At 43.2% G+C, this 24,610-nt stretch overlaps 3 protein-coding genes across 4 annotated transcripts in view; all 3 read right to left on the bottom strand.

The window, feature by feature from the left end:
- mpp2b (MAGUK p55 scaffold protein 2b) overlaps positions 1–12,361 on the bottom strand; it is a 36,634-nt gene extending 24,273 nt beyond the window's left edge. The window contains exons 1-2 of one of the 2 annotated variants that reach the window (XM_029456963.1): positions 12,006–12,361; positions 3,422–3,501 (exon numbers count right to left, since the gene is read on the bottom strand). In XM_029456963.1, coding sequence (XP_029312823.1) covers positions 3,422–3,452 — 31 coding nt within the window. In that variant the 5' untranslated portion in view covers positions 3,453–3,501; positions 12,006–12,361. Of the gene's footprint in view, positions 1–664; positions 918–3,421; positions 3,502–12,005 lie in introns of those variants that run through there. The other variant, XM_029456962.1, reaches the window with a different exon arrangement.
- Positions 12,362–12,508: 147 nt separating this feature from the next.
- On the bottom strand, positions 12,509–14,788 carry pyyb (peptide YYb). Its single transcript, XM_029456355.1, has 4 exons — positions 14,724–14,788; positions 14,334–14,521; positions 13,037–13,117; positions 12,509–12,774 (listed from the first exon to the last, which is right to left on the bottom strand). The coding sequence occupies exons 2-4, from the start codon at positions 14,519–14,521 to the stop codon at positions 12,750–12,752; spliced, it is 294 nt and encodes a 97-aa protein (XP_029312215.1). The 5' UTR covers positions 14,724–14,788; the 3' UTR covers positions 12,509–12,749.
- Positions 14,789–19,275: 4,487 nt separating this feature from the next.
- On the bottom strand, positions 19,276–24,356 carry tut1 (terminal uridylyl transferase 1, U6 snRNA-specific). The gene is made up of 10 exons (XM_029457214.1): positions 24,123–24,356; positions 23,607–23,797; positions 23,263–23,466; positions 22,936–23,050; positions 22,577–22,704; positions 22,240–22,466; positions 22,047–22,156; positions 21,466–21,588; positions 20,895–20,987; positions 19,276–20,777 (listed from the first exon to the last, which is right to left on the bottom strand). The coding sequence occupies exons 1-10, from the start codon at positions 24,196–24,198 to the stop codon at positions 19,654–19,656; spliced, it is 2,391 nt and encodes a 796-aa protein (XP_029313074.1). The 5' UTR covers positions 24,199–24,356; the 3' UTR covers positions 19,276–19,653.
- Between the last annotated feature and the right edge of the window lie 254 nt (positions 24,357–24,610).

Here is a 24,610-nt window from a genome sequence, read left to right as displayed (position 1 = left end):
CGGCAATGATGCTTCTATCTTTAACTAATTCAACATGACATCATGATATAGATGTAAGTACATAAATAGATATGGAGGACTCGTAACATATTACCGTGTACTATATAACCCCATGCAGTATTTATGAACTCCCATCAATTATGAATTGACTGTACTTTCTACTCCATGTGAGCAAACACAATGCATTACCATTAATGTTCCTCTTTCAATGACTTTCTTTACTTATCTCAAAGTATTTTAAATGGTGCGTCTCTCTCTCTCTCTATTGTCAGGTTACAATAAGGCGTCTCACTGTAAATAAATAATAGAAAAGGTGCCATGTTTTCACTGCACCTTCCTGTCTTTGTAGTCTGCTGCCTCAGATTCCTGTGCATCACATGCTGGGTCCTAATCTGTCGCTGCTCATCTTCATCACACTCTGGAGGTTTTGAACCGGCACATCGGGAGCAGGTGCAATGCGAATTTAAAACCACCAACGAGCTCGACACCGGCTATGTTTACATAAGCAAATTGCCAACTGCTTAGTTGCATTCAACCTTCCCACAGTTTCTGTACAGTATATCTTCCCTAACCTGTGACAAAACACATAGCCGGAGAGGTCCTCTGTTGTGTACACTATTCTGCATCCCTCACACACCCAGCAGGTAGGGACCTGTGTTCTTACCTTCTCCCCCAAGCTTGATTTCCAGGCCCTCCAGGGAGTTGGCTGAGTCCTCCTCCTCTAGGGAGAGCCTTCCAAACAGGCTGCCAGCCATGGTGAACAACACCTCTCTCCAGTGAGTGCACACACTCACAGTAACACACCCAATACTGTATCTGAGGCAGACTGAAATCTCTCTCTCTCCCTCTCTCTCTTCCTTTATCCCTCTCTCCCTCTTCCTCTCTCTCCCTCTTCCTCCGTCCCTGATTCTCTCCCCTTTCTCACAAAACAGCTCCTCGCTCTGTCCTCCCTCTACACCTGCTCTTGACGTGAATGTGTATAAGCTTTGCCTGGTTGAGCGTCTTCTATTCCGCATGAATGAATGGAGACGAGAGAGGCTTGTGTGCATGAGCAAAGAAAGGTAGTGTGGGGGGGGGGGGGGGTGAAGAGGGAGGGAAGTATGATGCTTTCTCTAGGAGGAGGGAGGAAAGGAGGCAAGGCAATTGTCCCTCCAGGCTTCCCTGCGGGGGTTAACTGGGGGAAGGAGCAGCAGAAGGCTTGTAAGGAGGAGGATCGGTCAAGGAGGTGCTGCGTTGGGAGTTGACACATATATGAGTAATGATCCTCCATTACTGACGTCACACACACACACAGGTACAAACACAGCCAGCCTTGCACATGCCGTTAATGAAGGGCGCTTATTGGCACATTTATATTTGTGCTTTCTGCTCATAAGTTCCTTCGCTGACAGGAGTTGAAGAATAATGTAATATAACTGACCCTTCTCAAAGCCTTTTGAAATAATAAAAATAAGAGACATGAATTGGTTTGGAGAAACAATTTACTGTGTGTTACTAAAAACGCCAGTCATCCAGACGCAGCCCTCTGCTGGTGCACCAATCAGGGCTGACTGACAGCCCATTACAAAAAGAACCTCCACACATTTAACTCTCCGTGGAACTGCTTTTCTCCCTCTCTCCGACAGCTGACGTCTGCAATTTATTACCACATGATAAAATACTATAAAGCTTTGAGTTCGGAGATTTGGTTAACCAACTGGGACTCCTAATTTCGCAGACATCTGGCTGTGGCTTTTTAATCTTTTATGTGTCTGGATCAAGAGCCCTCAGCACTGAGTGAAGAGGAAATGCATGGAATTATGGCGACGTGCCAGTTTAGAGACCAATGTAAAATATAATTCTCCTGCTGCCACAGTACTACGTGTGCAACTTTGATATCAGTGCCACGGTGTACATCTAAAAATCGACTTTAATACAATGCCAACAGAAGAGACAATCAATGCGATGCCAAATTTGACTTCTGTGGAAACCTTTTCGCAAATAATAGGTGTAATAGGGTTGCGTATTGCACAGCATCTTTACTTAAAAGGTGACTGCAAACCACTTAACCCTCTGGCTTTCACACCGTCAACATTTATCATCGATCCATAATAAACAGACATTCGTTCATTTGTACTCCTACTGGCCACTAGTGCAGATTTGACGTGCATGTGTGCACGAGTGGAGGGCTGCGAAGGATACAACAGCAAATCCTCCGAGGCATCATTGATCTAAGGCTAGAGTTTTAGCGCTCCATTAGCCAGCTCATTAAGTCACATTAGAACTCTGGAGATGAGATGCACGTCCAGAGTGCTGGAATAACCACAAACTGTTCAGTATCTCCTCCCTCTCGTCTTTCTCTGGATATCTCACACACACAGGGAGAGAGGGAGAGAGAGATAGGGGGGGGGGGGAGAGAGAAAGGGAGAGAGAGAGAGAGAGAGAGAGACCAAGAGAGAGGGAGGGAGAGAGGGAGAGAGAGAGAGCGAGAGAGAGAGAGAGAGACAGAGAGAGAGAGAGAGAGACCGAGAGAGAGGGAGGAGAGAGGGAGAGAGAGATAGGAGGGGGTAGAGAGAGAGAAGGGATATAGAGATAGAAGGGCGTGAGAGACATAGAAGCGAGCGAGAGAGAGGAGAGAAGAGACGAGAGAGAGATGAGAGACAGAGGATAGATGAGAGAGCGAAGAGAGAGACAAGAGAGAAGATGGAAGAGTAACAGAGAGATATAGATGAGAGCGAGGTACTACTCTATCTCATAGATCTCTCTCTTCTAGAGAATATATACACCTAACTCTCACTATCTCCTATCTTCGCTAGTCTCTGATCTGCGCCCTCTCTATCGTTTCTCTTCCCCTCTCCTCTCTTCTGCTCTCTCTTGTCTCTCTCTCTCTTCCTTGGAGTCTCCTCTCTCTCTCTCGTCTCTCTCTCTTCTCTCTCGTCTCCTGATATCTTATCATCCTATTCTCTCCTCCTCCCTCTCGCTCTCTTCGTTTATCTCTCTGCTCTTTCTCTGCTCTCCTCTCTCTCTCTTCTCGCTCTTCTCCTCGCTTTTCCCTCCGCTCTCCTCTTCTCTCGCTTTCCGCCTCTTCTCTCTCTCCCTCTCTCTCTGTCTCTCTCCCTCTCTCTCTTCTCTCCTATCTCGCTCTCTCTCTCCTCCTCTTCTCTCTCTCTTCTCCCCTTCCTCTCTCTCCTTTTCGTTGCCCTTCGCTCTCTCGCTCTCGCCGAGTCCCTCTCTCTGTCTCGTCCTCTCTCTCTCTCTCTCGCCTCTCCCCTCTCTCCTCTCTCTCTCCGTTTTCTCTCGCTCTCTCTCTTCCCCCTCTCTCTCTCTCTCTCTTTCTCTCTCTCCTCTCCTCCTCTCTCCCTCTCTCTCCTCTCCTTTCTCCTCGCTCGTTTCCTCTCTCTCTCTCTCTCGGCCCTCGTCATAGTGAGTCAAAGCCACTTACCGGAGTCAGATCTGGATGTTGCCACGGGCATTTTAAGAATTGGTTCCTCCGAGTATCCTCCACAGAACTTGTGAGGTCAACTGCAATGAAAGAGTGCAGAGAGAATGAAGGGAGATGCATTGAAAACACTAATGAAGTATTGATTATGAATATGAATGTAAAATCCCTGGTTTCTAGACCACTGAGGCAGGATTAAGGTTCAAACGAGGGAAGGCGGGGTAGAAGCTCTTTATAGAAGTTCTAGAAAGAGCTGATGCTGAACAGGACTGCTTCCCACAGACTTCTGCATATTTTAAAGCTTGTTTTTAAGAGCTTGTCACATTGTGATAAACTTTGTTGTTGTTGTTGTTGTTGTTGTTGTTGTTGTCCTTCAAGTTCAACACAAAGAAAACAAATCCTTTCCTGTCATCACAGTCAATGGACTTACGTATGCACACGTCTCATTCTTAATTTGTGCAAACAAGCTCCCACAAACAGCCGCTGGTCTCTAACTCTGTTAAAAACCTATAAATAGATGAAGCCTGTTGCTCTGGAAACACCCAAACAGTTTTAGCCATCATGCCCGTGTCCTGTTAGCAACAGTTGGAAAGATTGAGCGAGCGGATGAGAGAGTGGGCCGGCCAGCTAACACTAGCTTAGTGAGGATCTCTGTTGATTCTAATTGATCCGTTTAACACTGGCCAGAGAAACGACAGAAGACTGGGAGACTTAAGCATCTGTTGTCCCAAGATTCAAAACTGGCTCATCAGGTGAGGTGGAATTTGTGAAATACACTCGGTGAATACCAATTAGGATTGAAGGAGGAGGTGTGGGGGACGTAAACAGAAGAGGTAATCAATAGTCACGAGGGGAGAAACAGACAGAAGAAAACAGACGAGGGTTGAGGAGGAATCTGAGTGGAAACTTGAGGTGTGAAACGAGGGGGGGGGGGAGGACAGAGAACAATGGTGAGGAAGACGCAGTAACGCGCCCGCGTGGCCACTCTGTGTGTGCATCCGCCTCGTCGTCATTGATCAGATCTAAAGTGATGAAGCATCTTCGTACAGCGTCGAAGGAATTACATGAAACTTCCTGCCAGGCCTCCGACATTATTTATTTAAGAAACGGACTGAATATATATCTTCCTTCAGATACGATCGCATTTCTCTTTTACTACGAGCGAGCGTTTCCTAACTGGGCTTACAAGGAGGAGATACGTTCATGACTCGCTTGTTTACATTTTAGCCTCTTCGTTGTTATTGAACGCAAATATGAAGTGTTCGAGCCCCGTGGTATTCATTTGATTCTCCGCGCAGAGATCAAAATATTCCCAGATCCTCTTTGTTTAGAGTAGCAGGTCTACATCCCAAGGCCTCAGTTAGAGATTCATCTTATAAACTAATAAATGCGAACCCACTGGAGAGGGGCGTAGTAAACGAATCCTCCATATTAAACCAACAGAACGAGGGAAGCCTGGGGATGCATTGGGACTGAACGTGCGGCAGTCATCCGGGACACCTGTGTTATTGCTTTTCATACCTCCATTTGAATAACAGTTGGAATAATCCATTTGAAGATATTCCAGACTTCATTACTCTAATGAAATTATGAATGAATCCATTAAGTAATGAATGATGATTCCAATGTGTTACCCGTCGTCCATTACTCCTTGTTATAACCTGGTTTATAATGCCGCATGTTTTCGGTGCATGTTTAAAAAGCTACCATGAGTCTGTTTTTCCTACGGGTTGAACAGACGTTTGTATACGTCGACGGTCAGAAACGTCACAAACGCAGCAAAATAAGAAAATACAGGCAGACGTCAGGCTCGCTGCAGACGCAGACACCATCGCACTCTTCTACTGATGTTCTCTGACTTCCTGCCTGCTTCTTATTCTATATCACTGATGTGGAATAATTGTCCGAGATGTAATGATGGTGCCGTCATCACCAGTGGTGCTATTGTCTTGGTAATTGGTGGTATTATCTGCAACCCAGTAATCAGTCCCTACACTGAAGATCAAGGTGGTGCCCTTAATAATACCATTCAGACTAATGTTGAAGTGGAACAGCGTGTAAATAAGTGCAGATGGAAAAGACCCTGCACTTGTGCAAATGGTGGTTCAGTTTGTGTCTACAGTAATATCTTTTGTATCTACACCGTCTCTGCTCTGAGTGATTTTCCCTCTCTCTCTCTCCATTAGTCACACACACACATACCGTAAAACACACTCACACAAATCTCCCTCTTACACATTTCCACGTTGTATTGCAGGGAAGAGAGCAGCCCAAAAGCACAGCTGGCATGACATGCATCATACTTGCAGACTTGCCATCATCACTGTCAATCTAATAAAACAAAAGGGCCAGCTGGGGGAGTTTTCAGTGTGTGTGTGTGTGTGTGTGTGTGTGTGTGTGTGTGTGTGTGTGTGTGTGTGTGTGTGTGTGCAGTTTGCAGTTTTTGAGGGCAAAGGTCAAGGCTTTGGAGTCTTAAAAATATCCCTAAAATTCAAGGTAGCAAGTCAAAGCGCCAGCTTTAAAATATAATTGTAACGACATTGGATCTCTTTCTCCTAGACTTCTGCTATTTATTGAGGGTTGTAATTTATTTGCTTTAACCTCTTACAGGGTGGGGGACTTTACTTGAAAATACCTACAAACGACATACACAAAGTAAATTGAAAGCTGCTCTTCAAGCGTTTTCACCAGATGCATGATTTTGGTCTCATTCAAATGATTGTTCTTGCAAAACAGTGAAGAATCACTCCAAGTGCTTCTGGCTCTGAGTAATAGTGTTCTGAATATACTGAATCTGAAGAAAATACACTCCGCCTGAAGTTTGTTGTTGAAAAAGATGCCTGAAGATGGGTACAGCTGGTAGGTATGGACTGGAAAACACAATAGGAACATAGCACCAAGTGTTACCAAGTATTTGACAGGTGTTTGTAAGAGTAACACCAGGCAGTTCACAAGCTGTGCATTTGGAGATATTATAATATTTATTGATAAAAAAGGCCATAAATAACTATTAAGTTATTATTTTGATTGTGAGTTTGCGTGCTAGTTTGAGATGCCTACTAGGCCGTCCACCCGTTATGTGGTTAAACAGCTTTTCCTTTGATGGTTATTACCTAAATAAATAAAGTATCTATCTATCTACCTACAAACCTGCACTCTCCCATAAAAACAATGCACTGTTAGATGATCTGATCCCACATATTTCTCTCTATCAGCAAGAATCCCAGTAGTGGTCGAGGGAAGTGTCCATTTCTTTCACGCCTGCATCCAAAGATTTTCAAATTGCATCATCCATTACATTTTTGATATGGAGCAATGGCACAAGTGGAGTCCCGGGTGTTTGTGTGTCAAGTGTGAAACGCCTCGAGCTGCTCCCACAGTGAGGCGGCATTAAAGCCTGTAAACATGCTCACTCACACATGCATACGCACCAGCGACCAAACAAGTCTTAATCCACACATGCAGGCTGGCGTCACGCCTAAAAATAACCCTGTGCTCCCACAGGTTCAGCTCCTCTCATCACTTTACAAGGGAAAACTGTCGTATCCAAGACAACCGTGAGCAGCTCTTCGCCTTTTTCCCCGGCGCTTTGCCATGGCAACAAGGGAAAATGCGTAAAATAATAATAAGTTGGAGCTAAAATTGGCTTTATTAATAGGTTTGAGCCACATTTCAATACAGAGTGCTCTTTTTTCTGAGAAAATGATTTTGTATCAGCGTGTAGCGTTCACACAACAGGCAGGTAATCAATTGTAACAAAACTAAGGCTTCAACAGCAGCTTCCAACCCGCTGGATTCAGCTCCGGTGGACTGAGCACAACGTGGGTGAATTGTTTCAACAGCTCTGAACAACGATCTCACCAGAGCTGAAGAAAAAACAAACAAAAGGCTTCTTAAAGTACATTTAAAAAGATGTTCGTCAGCTCATCCAAACCACAAAAATACATATTTACTCACTTACTTAATGGTATTCACTCAGAAAGGTTTGGATCTATTTCATCCTCACTGACCGCCAGAGACCGTGCTTAACACTGAACATCCAAAAGAAAACCGGGGATGCAGCCGTTTGCAATTATGCACCAAAGCTATGGAACACTTTACCTGCAGACATTAGGGAGGCAAGCTCTCTCAGTATCTACAAGAGTAAACTGAAGACATATCTCTTTACATTAGCCTTTTAATGGTGATCATTTATACAAAATGTAATGCTGCTACTTTATGCCAATTCAAACTCATTTAAATGCTTTTATTAAGGCAGCTATTTTATCTCTTAACAATTAGCCTTTTCCACTTTTACTATTTTTATTCTGCTATTTAATACTGTTTTTAATGCTATTTACTATTTTTATTCTGCTATTTAATGCTATTTTTAATGCTATTTTTAATGCCATTTACTATTTATATTCTGCTATTTAATACTATTTTAATGCTATTTTTAATGCTATTTATTATTTTTATTCTGCTATTTAATGCTATTTTTAATGCTATTTTTAATGCTATTTACTATTTATATTCTGCTATTTAATGCTATTTTTAATGCTATTTACTATTTATATTCTGCTATTTAATACTGTTTTTAATGCTATTTTTTAATGATATTTACTATTTTTATTCTGCTATTTAATGCTATTTTTAATGCTATTTTTAATGCCATTTACTATTTATATTCTGCTATTTAATACTATTTTAATGCTATTTTTAATGCTATTTATTATTTTTATTCTGCTATTTAATGCTATTTTTAATGCTATTTTTAATGCTATTTACTATTTATATTCTGCTATTTAATACTATTTTTAATGCTATTTTTAATGCTATTTACTATTTATATTCTGCTATTTAATACTATTTTAATGCTATTTTTAATGCTATTTACTATTTTTAATGCTATTTTTATTGCTATTTCACATTTACATCAACACTGTGATTATTGTACTTTAAATGCTCTAATTCTGTATAATTTTGCACAAATCTTTATGTTTTTGCTGTGAAGCACTTTGGGCTGCAATTCTTGTATGAAAGGTGCTATACAAATAAAGCTTATTATTTTATTATTATTATTATTATTATTATTATTATTATTTTCTATCATGTGACCTCAGTTGAACCCAACCAGGTATAAATTCACGTGTCATCCACAAGATCTATTATTTCTAATCTCGTCACTTACGCAGGATATTACTGTGAGAGCATTAGCTTTAGCTACAATGATCTATTTCGATTACTAATACTAAGGAATGTCCCTTCATGAAAAATAATTCCCAGTATCTGCACTTAAGAAAGCACCAGTGAGTTTTTGCATCTCTGTTGTCAAAATAATTTCTAGACTAAAACATAATATTAAAGCCATATATTCAATCTTTCCTTCTGGGGCTCATATTACCTCCCAAGTCACTACACACGCCTGTACTAATCAAAACAAAGTTTGCAGGTCTTTTGAAGGAGAGGATAAATCCAAGAGCAGTTTAAAGCCACGCGCTGCACGGTTGAATGATTTAGAAAATGAAGGTGTTTACTCCCCGTGTGCATATTAATACACACAATGTGTGACTACTTGGCAGCAAGAAAACAGCATGGGAACAAACGCTTCATGTATTTTTCCTGGGTTTAAAGTTACAATAAAACGTTATCTTGCCTTGACAAATCTAATGCTAACAGATTTGGGACTCATTAGCCACTCAGAGATTCTCAAACAGTACGAGCCAATTAATGATCTTATGTATTCTAAGTGACTTAAGATCAACCAATTCACTTTTTAAAAAACAGCATGATGACAACTGATGCATGAAAACCTGATCAACTCAGTGCTGTGGCTCTTCCTTTTCCCTGAGCTGATTCATATTGATATTAGTGTAATTAGAATTAAATGTCATGTACATATCATTGAGAGGCTACAGGATTCAAACAAAGTGTTGAGAGCCACCCAGGGGAGCGTTTACAATCACCAGCCTGCCGGCCTGGTTAAAGGTCCTCGCTCCTTTTGTTCTTTTTCTTCTGACTAGGCAGCCATGATGAATGTCACTGATTTAATGTCACTCAAATCTCTCTTGAGAGAAACTGAATATTACAAAGCAACTCCCTGATTGTAGTCCAATACTGACACGTTGGCTTGTCCATGTATTTGGCTAACATCGGCCCTTTATTAAAGGGAGAGTCTCTCCCCAGCCTTATTTGTATTAGTGTTGGAGCCTCCCCTTGACATTCACCAAGATCTCAAGACAAACATAAAAAAAGAGCTTTAGAATAAAGTGCTTCTAAAAATAAAATAAAAGGTTTTACAGCCACAGATTTAGTGATCTGTGAAGAGTCTCAACATAAATATGATTAGATCAGATGATGTCGAAGCCTTTTGTGTTGGATGTGTAAGGACATGATTACAAATCACACAACCAGGAGAGTTGAAGACATGGCACGTTGTTGTGTACGAAGTTGAAATATCTCCTGATCAACCAAACCGCTAGCATGGCTAAAAATATCATATTTGTCCATTAAAAATACATGTAGGTTATATAAACACAAAGTGCCACTTCAATGCCAAAGCCTTTATATAGAGAGAGCTCTGTGCTGAAGGGGGAGAGGTGGCAGTTGTGAGAGTAAATGAGCAGATCATTTTTATGAATGACACCATGGAGGTTGGGAAAAGATGCGGTGAGCTGCAGATTAATCTCCCCGTGGAATAGAGTGTAGATGGGTCCCACTTCCTTAAGCCTTTCTCTCAGCGGGCTACAGCCGATTAGAATTTCAGTTTCATGCATTAATGAATAAGTCTATCAAAGCAGAAAGACTGCACAGTGTCATGGAAAGGTGTTCACTATCTGACGACAGATAACCAGGATGCCCTCTGACTTCCTCTAAGATCTGGACGAGGATCGGGGTCAAACAATCTCTTTCAATTGTTCTGAATGTTTGACCAACGTTGTATTAATTCATTAAATGTCATATAAGCATTACTCCGAGTTTAAGGCTTGGCCACATGCTATTTTGGTTCTAATTTGATCCGCTTTAATGTCTTATACAAAATGTATTCAAATCTCCCAGAAAGGATTAAGAGTGAAGGACATACTTTCCAACTTCATAGAGTCCAACTTCAAGCAGGGTTTTTAAATCGTGTGCTTTTAGACGATGTTTCTGCTGAGGTAGAACCAGACCTGCTGATCTTGTAGCCAATCCCCAAAGCTGTCAAAAGCAGAGGAATTTATGGTAAACCTCCCACTTCCAAAACAGAAACTGATAAGACTGAAGTTTCTTTAATCCCAGTTAAAATCGAGCAGTGGGAAGTTTTGACTATAAAAGGATTTAGGAAAGCGTACCAAATGTTACCATGATGATAGCTTTGACAACAACAATATCATTATCTGGATAGTCGAACGCAAAGTGGTCTTCAAGATGTTAACCTTGAAGTAGCTTGTTGATGGGGTCTAACGCAGTCCAAGTTAAGTCCAAGACCAGGTCCAGTCCAGATCAAGTCAAGACAAACATTAATGAAGATGCAGAGATGTCTGGAATCTTTTCCTGGATGAAGAACCGGGTCGTTGCAAGAGATGAAATGTAGGATGTTTTTAATTCGTTCATTTATATTTTGGAGTATATTTGATTTTCCTTTTTGCTGTCAAAACTTAAGGTAAGGACATTTGTTTGTGTCGTTCAATTTAATCTCTATATTGTACAACAGCAGATAAAACAGGAAATGAAATGAAAACAGGAAATGGAAGGGGTTAGCCACATTCTGATGCTGATGTAATGGACGACCACATTGTAAGCTTGTTGGAATATAAACGTATAAATAAAAAAGGATTCTTTAAAAAAAGGTTAGTATGAAATCAATTTAGATTAGGGTAATATTTAATGTGGTAAACAAGGTGTGCACAAATGTTCTAGACGTCTTAAATCAGGTAAGAATTATTTAATTCATTAATTGCCAAACGGATCTTTACTCTCTGGACTCTCTTAGTACATTCATTAGTGACAAATACTCAAAAATAAATAAGCTTAATTGTGAAACGAGTAGGGTAAATCTCTCTCTTAAATGTGTATCCTCCTACGTGTGAGACAGACACACATCAGCACCTGCCCTTGTATTGGTCCTCACGCGCTCAAACATCAGTGCACGTCCCCCGAATGTGTGGGCATGCGCAGTGGCAATGAACAGGTACATGACGTCCATCCAGTCGTTGATATCAACATTATTCTTTGAATTAATTTCCAACACTCAGTTGAAGTATACATTGTGTCTGCGATGCTGTCAAAGATGATTAGTTTCAGATGTGGCCGTCGGACAGGTGCAAATAGCCTGAGGCCAATTAAAATATGTTAATAAAAAAAGATTTGCATGTGATGCAAATACACGGCGCGCGAGGCCATGGTAGTGAGTAGCGTTCTCGCGCTGTATTTGCGTTTCCTCATTGTCAAGAGGATAAGCGTAATAAGACTAAATCTCTTCGGGAGCCCTTACTTTCACAGAAGACATGAACATATATCTCACTGCGTGGTCCTATACCCACCTGGAAAACGGTAATAATTCTAAGCATCAACCGAAACTAAACCACCACGTTTCCTCGGTGAAAAGCAAAAGGTTGAGGAGACTCACCTGCCCCCGGTCACCTTTTATCCGGATGCGTCTTCGGGTTTAAGATGCTGCAAGACGTTTTGATATTTCTCCAGTTGTTGAAGCACGACAGGTCTTGTTTAATCTATGCAGTCACTTTCTCAACACCGAAGCCGCCAACGGCAAACCCACACACACACACAATCTTGCACGAGACCTTACCTACAACGGCTCGCGTGCTCTTACAAAAAGCCTCATTGATTTAGAAGCCAATTAGCTGCTCTTGTTAGCACTGATGCTGTTTCCCTGAAGGTGTCCGGGGAAGGTGTTGTGGTGATGAATGCGTCTTACGGTGTGGTACCCCGGTGTGAAGTTGAAGCCTGTCCGCTGCCGTCGATGTGAACCCTTACACGAGCAGCAATAAGATGCACTGAACTTGCAAATGTACGTTTCTTGGTGATACAGTGACATCTAGTGGCAGAAAGAGCAACTACAGTTTTATTTAATATCATAATAATAAATAAAATACCAAAGCATTGTGTCTATTTAATAGTACTTTAATTCAATTCTTTCTTGTGAAGAGATTGATTTTGATACAAATTATTTACATTTTTTTGGGCAAAGAACAAATAGATACTGAGAGAAGAAGACAAACAGAGAGAGAGAGATTTGCATGCACATTAAACACATTCAATAATTTAACAGAGTCACAAAGTCCAGTGCAGTTTGAGAATCTCAGTGATTGTTGGTGAGTCGAAAGGATCGGTGGGTAAAGGTTGGGCTGTTTTACCACTGATCGCTGTAGTCGGAGCTGTACGAGAAGAGAAAGCAGGTTCATTAACTTAAACGTACACTTGTGGATCACCAGCTCAAATGACCAAAACAACTGTGCAAATCCACAGTGAGATAAAATGCAAATGAATTCTCACTTGAAGAGTGAAATATTACCAAGGAGCTCGATGTAATCCTTCTGAAGTGAGGCTACAAACTGTTTCTCAATATATTTGAGCAATATTGGCAGGGCTGTGACGTGGTTAGTACTTCAACGATACGATTAAACCGTGTATTCTCACCGTGGTTCAGCTTCTTGGCTTGAATCAGCACCAAACAGCAGCCACGCCACCGCCTGCTCGGGGGTTGACCTCTTCCCATACCTGGAGACGAATCAAACACGTGCGTGTAAAGACTGCAGCTAAATATTATTTGGAGATCCTCATTCACGTGAGACCCTTTATCTGCTCCGGTGGCGTCAGTCTGGCTATGAACGAACTGGTCAAAACTGTAATCAGTAATATAATATAAGTCATATTTTAGGCATATATTAAATAATCTGTTGTGAAGTATTCTTTTATCTAGTTAGGAACTGATTGTCTCATGTTCCAGCTGTGCTATTACAAGATGTGGGGTTCACAACTGAGTAATTACAGGCTTCTGAACTTGATATGCTCGTCTGACGGATACCAGGCGCTTATCCATAATGACAGTCCTTCTCGTCTGGCCAAACAAGGGCTGAACTGTTGACGAGCACCTGAAAAGTTTATTTCCTTAGTTTTCAATGTATACAACTCAAATGCAAAACTAATAAATAAACAAATATGTGAGTGAAGTCGTGCCATAACCTGAAGGCTCGACCCCCGCCATGTGGCTATCCTTGTAAACTTGTCCTTGAGCCAGAGACTTAATCCCTCACGTCAAGGGAGCTGGACTAGAACCAGAGGATGAGAAGTTTCTTTATTATTCCTTCTTTCTCACATTTTCAAGGTTAAATATATTTACAAACCTGATACGTTGTTCAAAACTTTACTAAGTGTGAAATCTAGGAATCTCTTGTTTTCTAGAAATTCCTTCATTGTCTGGTTAAAAGAATACAAGAACAAGGAGATGCTTAAAAATGTGAAACATGAAGATCCTGCGCAGTTTGTATTGGGGTTGCCATCCAAGTCCGAGCCTTAAACTAAGTTAAAATCAATTTAAATAAACTTCCTTCCCTTGCATGAAAAGGAATACTGTTAAATTGGATCCAACGATATATTGTGAGTACTTCCTAAAGACTACCAAAATAAAAGCTTCATGAATGTATTGTAAGGCAGCCGCTGCTAAATCACATACAACATGATCTAAGTGACTCAGAGGACCTTCTACTACTCACGTTATGAATTATTTGCATGTAAATAACAGTGAGTCTATCTTTCTATGATTAATGTGTCTGTTTAGGACTCTAAAGGCAGCATGATAACCCCCCAATCACACTTTTCTTTCTTCATTTCTCCCTCATTTTATTTTTTAAAGTCTGTTGATGACATATTGAACAATAATGCAATTTCATTATCAAAAGGAAACATCAAATGTAGTGTGGCAAAGCTGACTCACCTCTGCCTGGTGATGAGGTTCACATAATGCCTGACAGCTGCGTGGTATTTGGTCCAGTCCTCCGGTGAGCCGTTGCTCCCTGGGCTCTCCGGTTTGGGAGGATAGGCGTCCGCAAAGCTGCTCAGACACACCAGCAGGCAGACGACGAGCGCTGCGAGCATCATCCACGATCTCAACGTGTTGGCCATCTGAGGACAAGTGCCAATGTACATTTCAATCTGAACTTTAAGTCAAAACCAAAAATAATAATAGTAAAAGTTCCATTTCGCCCAGACGCACAACATGCCTTTAAAATACTCCCAATATTATATTGACATGCATTTTGGCTTTCTAGATATAGGATGCGGTGAAAAGTTCCAGATGTATGAAAGTAAGAAGAAAGTAACTTACTTTGTCTTGTCTCTGGATGTAGTGTCCCCGGTGGTGCCCCTGTGTTGCTCCTGTGTTGCTCCTGTGCTCTCAGTCCCCGGGATTATATAGCGCATGATGGATAACTGATGCGCGCTCAGAAACACTTAACCACACCCCTCGCTTTGCCAGCAGCGTGTAAGAGGGAAACTTACCTACCTATAATATCCAAACTGCTTTGGATTGGTTTTAGATTTGGTTTAAATATATTTGATGAGATTGGGGGGCAAAGAAGCCCATTGAATGTCAACAAGTATTTGTGACAGTTACAGGTAGCTGGTTTCTTATAAGGTGAAGAAAGTTTCTATTTGGGTCTTCATGGTAGGTTTAATGGAGTTTATACTGTAGTTGTCATTGCAAAGTGTTCCAATATATCGGGGCACCATTTCCCTATTTCCAAATATTTCCAAATATTTGCCTGGTTTACCTCTCCTCACGGGGACCCCTGAGTCTACACTTGTAAATCACGTCTTACGGTTTAGAGGCTCATTTGTTCTACGTCTGGCCCTGATCAATAGGTGTTCTACATGGGAGGTAACAATCAGGAGCAAACGCTGAAAGACACTAGTGTGTGAGAGCGATGTGAAGCTATAAAAACACACAGTCTTTCCAAAAGGAAAGACACAAACCTGTACTTACCTGCACTGAAGTCCCGTCTCTCAACAGGCTCAGAAATCACGACACACAAACAATCAGACAAGAACACAGCTGGGTCTTCACATTGGAGATGAATGGCCCTGCACAGCCCTTCAGAAACCAGAGTGCATCAACAATGAGAGAGAGATGGGAGCACCGACCCTGCTCACCTGCCACACGCTGCTCAACACGGACACATTGTCTCTCCACCCTTCACTCACTCTGGCACCAGGGTATTTGGTCAAGAAATGTCAAACTTAAGAAGACATTTTAAGATTAGCGTGGTATTTTGTAAATGAGACTATATAATGTCACAGGAGAAAGTTAAGAGTGAACTTTCTTCATCTATAGACAAAAGAAAAAGCTTTTTAAAAGCAGTGCTTCGTGGTATATTCACAGGACAGTGGTGCCACCACGAATACTGAGCAAATGAATGTTCCTTCTAATTAAGTATGGGGAATTTCTTGCGGTACACAAGGACCGATTTCATCAGTCTTCCAATTGTTTCATTGACTCCCATCTATAACGTGCAAAACGCTCATCTTCAGGTGGACACTGAGGATATTGATGCACCAAAATTACATTATAGACATGAGTTCATATGTGAATTTACCAGTTTTAATTCATTTAAATGAAATGTATCTCATCCGGGAGTGACGTAGCCTGTAGCCTAATCATTAGCCCCGTCACCTTTGGCCTTCTGTGCACTCATCCCTCCTGCTCATGCATTATCCCCATTGTGATAAAGCCATTAATATGGTCTGGAAGACGAGGTCATCGTGCACTGATCATTAATGCTATTGTGTTGCACTTCCGCGCGCTCTGAGGAAAATGATTCATCGAGGTGTTGCTGGATCAAACCCTCATTAACCCTTACACATCTTTTTGAAGTCATATCACCACAGAGACTTTAAAGGTGGGCGAGAGCCGATGACGCTCGCCCACTCGCACAAAGACTTTGTGTACATAGATACCTTTCAGCTCTCGAGTGCCGAGGCTGAGTCTCTACTTATTGGTCACATTTATGGCCGCTGCAGTGGCTCCTGTTTATCTCACATCTTCACGGTCCGCTGTTCAGTTCAGGACGCCAGAAGTCGTCTCTTACGCAACAGTTCGGGTGTTTTTAGAGTGCACATGTCGAGGGATGGGATTTGACACCAGATATCGCTGTATAAGATCAGTATTACGATCATGAAAGAAACCGTTATGGTTCCATATAACACAACAGCTCGCTACATGTTGTCCTCCCTGGGGAAGTCATGACAACCCCATTTATGTGTTGTTTATAGAGTTATAAAAAGCAAAGGCTTCTTCTTTGTCTGTCCCTAAACCCTTGTCAAAAACACAACTTGATTTGGACATAAATTCCCAGCGACAGCCTCCGCAGAGCTGCAGCTGCTGCTGTCGACAATGAGCGAGCCGTTAAAGTGTATATGAGCGCGCCATAAAGGCTGTAAGTGGAGTGCGGTATTACACATTGATTGCTCTGGACGTTTCTGAGCAATTATTGTATCATAATTCAAACTGATATTGAGGGACAATTAGTGGTGCTGAAGTTCTCGTACGCCCAGTGGCATCCAAAGTGATGCAGAAGAGCTAAACAGAACCTGAATAGGAAAACCATGGCAAGTGGAATAACTAAAAGTGATTAAATAATGAATACATCACTTGATGTGTCCTCTTCGTCCGCAATCACCCACTCCCCTCAGCGAACAGTGGGCCATCCTGGACATCCAGTTCATCCAGTAATCAACCTCTCTGCGTTCACTCTACGGGCCGTAAAAGTCAATGACAAGAAGCAACAATATGCTCAAGACAAACTCATTAGCTCGCTCCTGTGTTGGTAGGTAAACACTGAGAAAGTAACAGCCCCCAGATAAGGGGGAAAAGGGCAGATAGTTAAAGTTTTCACAGTCCAATGAGCCCGAGCTAATGCACTCCTGTGGAGCAGTTTGAGCCCCCGCTGATGGAGAAGTGTTTGTGTTGCCATCAAGGCCGAGATAATAGGAACAGTTCACTTTGACCAACTTTTCCTCCTGATGCAGGTTCTTTAAGAAGTCTATGACTGTGTGAGGCATGAGATATAGAAATGTACTTACTGGAGGAATCTACGTGTACTCTAAAAGCTTTCCGCTTCAATCTGACTTCACCTTTTATCCTATTTGAATGACACATGCTGCCTGGTCCAAATACAAGGACGATTACACACGGGCGAAGTACAAAAGTCAATTCTGGGGTAAGAGCAATTTCCCAGGAGAATGTCTGACTCCTTCCTGCAGTCACAGACAGTAAGGGGAGGGGGGAAATGATTATGCGTTTTTATTTAGCCTTATCTTCAGAGTGGGGGAGCCACTAATATGAACAGAGTGCTTTCCAGGCGGTCAGGACTGTGTGCACAGCTCAGGAGACAAAACGATGGCTGCCCACTACCACAGCGCAGTAATTCATGACCATATAAATGGCTCTAAAAGGTGCCATGAGTGCCAGTCAGCAAACAATAACACATCTCTCTTTAAGTTTCATATTACACTCCTATGGGTGCACAAGTCAACGCTTCTCATTTGGTTGAAAAGCAGCAATGCTTCATGTTATTCCCCCCCCCCTCCCCCCGCTCCAAGAGGACCGAATCTACTCTGCCCAACAGCAGCATCGCTCGTCTTTTTGTGGAAAGCAGAGACAACCAATTACATCAGTATCTCACCGACTGATGTGTTTATGAGCGAGCTGGCAATGGCAGCTTCAGGTAATTCTGAGGGATGGTGGAAACCGGTGTCAGAGGGCTCGGGGAAGGTCGATGATTTGATTCAGAGCGTGCTCTTAAAGCCGCCGCTAAAATGGCAAAAACAAAGTCTCAGTCGCTCGGCGCTCCAGGTGCAATACGACACAAGATGACACCGCACTGGATGTTACTGTATCCATGCGTCAGAGAGGATTGTAAACTGATGATATTGCTATATAAGCTGTAGGGATTTCATGTCTCAGGATCTCTTCCCAATGGACACCAATTACACAAAAGCAACCCCCCCCCCCCGTGGTATCAATCACTTTGATTCTCCAGCTTAGAGGTGTGTGTGTGTGTGTGTGTGTGTGTGTGTGTGTGTGTGAGGCCATGTATCAGGAACACCTTTGAACAACAAGGGAAGGTGATGCTGGAGGAGCCTGGAGTGTTGACAATAACTGATGTTCAAGTGATCTGCAATCCAAACCTCAGAAGAAGAAATACACACGAGAAGTTCCAGCCGAGAATAAAAGCAAGCAGAACACAAACCGTGGGATAAATGTCGAGACGTTTCACTCAAAACCACAACAATAAAGCTCAGAGGACTCATTAGTTAACCCTCTGGGGGCCACGAGCAGTACCAAATACAGTGGCAATTAACTTAATAGATATTTAGATATATTAAAAGGGTAAGTGGAAGTTTTTACACCCTTGCGGTACTTAAGGAAACGTCAGAGTGAACGTAATAAAAGAGCTTTAATCTTCTGGAGAACGAGAGTTGTTGAGATATTTCAGTGTGAACTAAAGACCAGCGTCTCCATCAGCTCATGAGAACAACATGTGGTAAACCCGTCTCCAACGTCTTCATCGCCACAGCCATCTCCATAGCCCCGTAGCCGACCTGCTGGCCTTCTCCACTCCCCTTTAAAAGTGAGATGAACGATGTTAATCAGCGTCTGGGTAGCTGGGAGCCTCCCTCAGCTCCTGCTCGTCCTGCTGTAATAAAGCAGTCTGTCTGCCTGAGTAATTACTCTCATCCGTCTCAGGCATTGGAGTGAAAAGCAAAGCGTCACTAAACGGCCCGTTTCTTGCAGCTCAAGTTGAAGCTGAGAGCAGCGCAGTGATTCTGCAGGAACTACGTGACAACGTGCACGACTGATCACAACCACCGTGCACAGGTTTTACAAAGACGGGTTTTTTTATTCATTTGAAGACAGCATCATGTCGGCCGCTACATGTCCCTTTGAGGCTTCATCGTTTAAGAGGATTATTTTAAACAGAACTGTACTAAAAACATAGAAAGTAGGGCGTAATCAGGAAATCTTAGTTTTTAAAACAAACAACAAAAACAAGTAAAAAACATATATGAAAACATTACAAACTTGACATTCTGGCAAAGTCCACAAATGAAATAAATGTCTGCCTGGTCAACATAAAGCCACATGACGCTCTCTCATGTCGCACTCTCAAGGGTTAATACACGTAGCGATCATCTGACTCAAAAACAACAAACTAAACTAAACTTCTTGGACTTAATGGAGACAAAACGGGTCACTTTCAAACACGACCCTCTTCTTTCTCCATCAGTGTCTCGACCATCTTAGGCAAGAAGGCTTCCAGGAAATGAAAGAAGTCATGAAAAACTCCCGTCCGGTCGCATGTTGGCTCCAACTTGAGGATCACCTTTGTGCTTTCTGTCCCGCTCAGCATCTGCGGCTGGACCTTGAACTCCAGCGCCTGCTTGAGCGCCGGCTCTTTCTCAATGATGTGAGTCGTGACCTGCGACTCCAGCTCCACGCAGCTGCCCTCTGGCCTCGAGTCGGCGTCTTTCATCAGCTCCCTTCTCACTTTCCTCCTGCCGGCCCACACCAGGTGCTTTTGCGCACAGATCCAGTGCGGGAGTTCGGGCCGGACCTTTCTCGCCAGTCGTGGCTTTTTGTCTTGAGGGGACACGGAAGCGTCACTGCAGGAAGACAGCCGCCTCTTGGCACCGACCACAGCTGTGCCCAGAGGGCTGGCTTCGTTCTGGGAGTCAACGCTGTCGCAGCTGTCGTTTGTCGACGTGTTGAGGGAGGTTTCCATTTCCCCGGCAGCATCGACCACCGAATTCTCGCCGAAGACGGCGCCCGCGGAGGGAGTGAGGCGACACCTGAGAACACGTTGTAAGACTCCCTCCACAGCAGAGCAAACCTTCTGAAACCACAGCAGCCGGAAACCATCGCCCGCCATGTGTAGCTCATCACGCAGCCCTTTGGGGAGCGCTGCTGATTTGAAGGGGATGCTGATGGTCGGCTGCTCCGTTTTGGCCTGTGGAACCTCCCCATTGGGGGTGAATAAGCGCACCAGCCCCCACGGTTTCCCCTTGGTGGATTTGCGGTGGTACTGCAGGCTGCGGCAGTACTTGTCAGCATCCTGGCACTCCCTCTGAAAGCTGCGGTGAGAGCGTTCGTTCAGGTTTCCAGCTACGTTGTGGGAGAGATCAAAGGGGTCCAAGAGATTTAGGGGGCCCAGTTTGGGGCCGTGGGGTTGGGTTTTGATGGGTTTTTCCTCGTGCATGGCCTCCTCCTTATTCTGGCTGAGGAAATCAGTGATTGGGAGTGCACAGCCCTTCCTGACAGATATCACACTACTGGCAAAATCAAACTTGGCATAGAAGGAGAAGAAGCCAAAGAGCAGCGTGCCTGCAGAGAGAAGACACACGCGTACATGAAAAGTCACATTCAGGGCGTTGAATTAGGATTTAGAATATATAAAAACATCTTCCTAACAAATAACACTTTTATATAAATCTCACTTACAGAGGTCCTGTGTGTTCCTGCTGGGGGTCACAGCAATAGGCTGAGTGGGAAAGGTGCAGTCCCAGCCCTCAATCACACACTCTTCCTCCTCACCTGCAAAGAGGTTAACACACACCGATTACTGAACAGGTAAACGAATAGCATCTCATTGAAAAGGCAGCAAAACAGACGAATTAACTTGCTGTTTTCATTGTACGGGATCATCTATAAACAGGGGGGGGGGGGGGGGGGGGGGGGGGGTTAACTGTCCATGTTTGTATGTCTTGCATCCATTTTCATGATCACACATCAACTGGAAAACAGATGCTTCTTGTTTTCCCTTGTGTGTTGAACAGTTATCCTCACAGTAATGATGTAGAGGCGCTGACATCATGTGTTCTTAAGTTGCACGTCAGAGACATTCAAGAGAACTTGCGTCAGTCGTTTTCACGTATGAACAAAACTCACCAGGAGTGCAGACGTGTCAAACGAGTCATGAAAAGATAATGATGATGACGATAAAACAACAAAGTCTCACAACATGCACCTCAACAGGTGACATTCATCAGGCTGAAGAGAACGTTGCACTTACAGGCCATGTCTCTGAGCTGGTCCACTGTGTGCAGGACAGGAGGCTCACAGTTCTGCAGGAAGAAGATGATCAGCAGAGTCAGTGCGTAGTTGTTGAGCAGGGGACCGGAACCACTGGGATTACCTACACACACACACACACACACACACACACACACAATGAATGCAGTCACACAAAACGCACCAGCTGCATTACACCAGTTAAAAAGGGCATATATCACTTTAAATCTCACACGGTACTGATCCCATCACGCTCCGTTAATCCCTTTGCACAGAGAATAAAGAGGATGCACTGCAGGAGGAGAGGTGACGAGTGTGCTCTTCAGTGGAGATTAAGATTTGATTCTATATCAGGGGACGCAGCTCGCAATATCACAACAATAACGGAGCTGCGCGTGTGCCAGATTTATTTATTGTAAAACTCTCAGCTTCCATAACAAGGCACTAAAGACAGTGTGAATCAGACAAATCCTAACACGTGGAGTTCTACTGACATCTGCTGACCAAACAAATGTAAGAACTAATGTACAGATAACCACAAAACGCTGATGTTGCTCTCAGGCTCGAGACATTTCATCTCACCAGCCAGCTGCTTCTGCTTGGCCCAGTAGCGGATGGTGTACGCCAGAGGCCTCAGCCGGTCCTCCACCCCCGAACACAGCTGGAGGAAGCGGGTGTTCCTTACTGCCAGTCTAGTGAGGGATACAGGAGACGAGTACAGGAAACCATTCTCCAATTCTGCTCAGTGTACACCTGAAGACTTGTGATGCTTCACCTGTTGTTAACGGTGATGTCCCCCTGCAGGTTAAGCTCCTGGTGATGGAACTTGACGACGGGGAGGCGAGCGCCGCCGACCACGTGGACTTTGTGCACACTTGGGACACAGCGTCTGAGGATTGCCGCTACGAGGTCCAGGACTTCGGCTGGAGAGGCGGTGGACAGGTCGATATCAGACAGGATGGAGTCCTCGGAGCGGCCATCGTCCGACATGCCCTCCCCTGCCTGAGGAAAAGAGAGAAGGAGGATTCAAAACTCAGCAGACAAAGTTAGATTATTTGATACTCCAACACTGGAGGTAAGGAAAGCACTTTATATGTGTCAACATATCAGACCTGCTCTGTGGTAGACTTGGCATGGGCCTGGAACACCTTGGTGTTTTCCAGGTCCAGGAACAGGTCTATGTCGCAGGAGTGGACGCCGAAACTGTTGACCGACGAACCAAATGGCAGAATCTTGCTGTCTGCAACCGATTCAAAGACAGTGTTAATCTTATGCACAATTATCAATGTGTAAAACAAGATTTATAGGGTTCCTTCAGATTCAACGACCAACACGGCAGAGTTTGAGACACGGATCAAGGTTAATTACAACACTGAGAAATGTTCTAATGAGAACGAGCATGCTTTAAGTTAAAGTTTAAAGTTGAGCGTCATTTACGAGTTGAAGTATACACATGTTTACAAAAGCTCACCTGGAAAAAACTCGACGAAAACCTCCTGCAGGAGTTGAACCAGCAAGCCTCGGGCCTCCTTCTCGTTGTCTCTGAGCTGAAATCGCTCTACGACGTGCTTCATCTGAGCGTCCACCTGGAGAACAAACAACACGTTATAATAAACTCTTCTCATTGCCTTAAAAACAGACTAAAGCAGAGTAGTACAGTTAAAAGGTGATTGTATGGTTGATATAAGATGTACTGTAGAATGGAACGAAGTTCAGACTTAATGATCTAAAAAGGCCCCACTAGCTTCTTACACACCAACACTTGGTCAGGCTTTATATTTGACAGCAGGATGCTTACAGACATCAGCTGACACAGCTGAGGTTTGAGACGGTCGAGGGATTGTTGGAGGTTCTCGGACCCGGTCTTCTTGGGAATCATCTTGAAATCCTTCTTTTCCCGGGGTTTGACACGCAGCTTCAAGCCTTTCATCCGATGCTCGACACAGGACAGGGTCGCCTGTGTGCCGTCAGTCTCAGCAAACTGCACGATGGCGTACACACCCTGTGAGAGCAGAGGGACACATCACAGTCAGACTACATCGGAGGTCATTTTCCATCAGCGCTCTTTGAATGGACACATACTGTAAACACGAGCACCGTGAGGCGGTGGACTCTGCATCTCATTGTGAACAGTTGACTGACCTTGGCTTTATCCATGATGACATCTGAGATTGGCCCAAACCGCTGGAAGTACTCAGTTATTTCAGTCTGAGAGATTTCCGGCTTGATGCCACTGACAAACACACTGTGCTCCTCCTGGGTCTTCCTGGAAGCCCGCACAGTGCTCAGCGTCTTGTGTTTCCGCCCCTTCACATGCTGATCCAAGCTTGGCACTGCACAAATATGAACAATATGGTGTAGGGGAAACTTATTAGGAAAAAATGACTGCCGTAGTTTTCAAAGATCAAAACGTATTTAGCTATCACATGTATCCAATACATACAGTACAACATTAGCTAGCTGTTTTAACAATGCGTTATATTAAACAGACTAAAGTTAGATTCCATCCCTTCAATAGCTTAAGGTTTTCGGATTGTTTGTGAGAAAATACAGTAACCAATCTGTCTAGAAGTTAAGTTATAGGGGGGCTTGCTAAAAAAAAAAGCGGCAACTGGAAATCCTAAATGAAATGTTGCTAAGTTAGCTTGCGTTACTTACAGTTTGATAAGTTGACATTGCACAGGGTGCATTGAAAACCTTTCGGGGTCGTTTTTATGTTACAGTCTGTTTCCATGATGGCCAAAGGTAGAATAAACGCTAAAGAAATGAAGAAATGAACCACTAAAGGGGTCAGCCAGCTGAGTTTAGGACCGACAGCTCTCCATGCGCCTCTCAAATCTCCCTCCTCCAGCGAGCAACCTGATTTTGTTTCGGGTCCGTCTCATAAATCCGTCCGGGTTGTGCTCCCGTTTCATAACCAGCTTCCGGTGAATGTAAATGTATCTATTTTGGTCTGTAAAGCCTGAAATAAATCACTTCTGTGGTGACTTCTAATTAGATTAAATATTAGTGTTATTTAGTCAGAATATTTTAGTAATTAACACGGATTACAAAGCATAACTCTTATTTTTCACTGTCATGTCTGAACAATACATTTGAAAGGTCTCAACATTTATTAGTTTGACGTTTCAAAGCAAAAGGATTGA

The sequence above is a fragment of the Cottoperca gobio genome, chromosome 19 (genome assembly GCF_900634415.1).
Source record: "Cottoperca gobio chromosome 19, fCotGob3.1, whole genome shotgun sequence".
Classification (NCBI taxonomy): domain Eukaryota; kingdom Metazoa; phylum Chordata; class Actinopteri; order Perciformes; family Bovichtidae; genus Cottoperca; species Cottoperca gobio.
Note: the sequence above shows the minus strand (reverse complement) of the source record. Positions and strands in the feature narration are given on the sequence as shown.

Excerpts from the sequence above, each read along its gene's own strand:
- tut1 (XM_029457214.1), bottom strand. The coding sequence starts at position 24,198 with ATGGAAACAGACTGTAACATAAAAACGACCCCGAAAGGTTTTCAATGC. Across the intron at positions 23,467-23,606 it reads TCATCATGGATAAAGCCAAG|GGTGTGTACGCCATCGTGCA; the intron begins GTCAGTCAACTG and ends CTGCTCTCACAG. Across the intron at positions 22,705-22,935 it reads TTTCGTCGAGTTTTTTCCAG|ACAGCAAGATTCTGCCATTT; the intron begins GTGAGCTTTTGT and ends AATCGGTTGCAG.
- pyyb (XM_029456355.1), bottom strand. The coding sequence starts at position 14,521 with ATGGCCAACACGTTGAGATCGTGGATGATGCTCGCAGCGCTCGTCGTC. Across the intron at positions 13,118-14,333 it reads AACCTCATCACCAGGCAGAG|GTATGGGAAGAGGTCAACCC; the intron begins GTGAGTCAGCTT and ends ATTCGTCTCCAG. Across the intron at positions 12,775-13,036 it reads AGCCAAGAAGCTGAACCACG|CTCCGACTACAGCGATCAGT; the intron begins GTGAGAATACAC and ends CTTCTCGTACAG.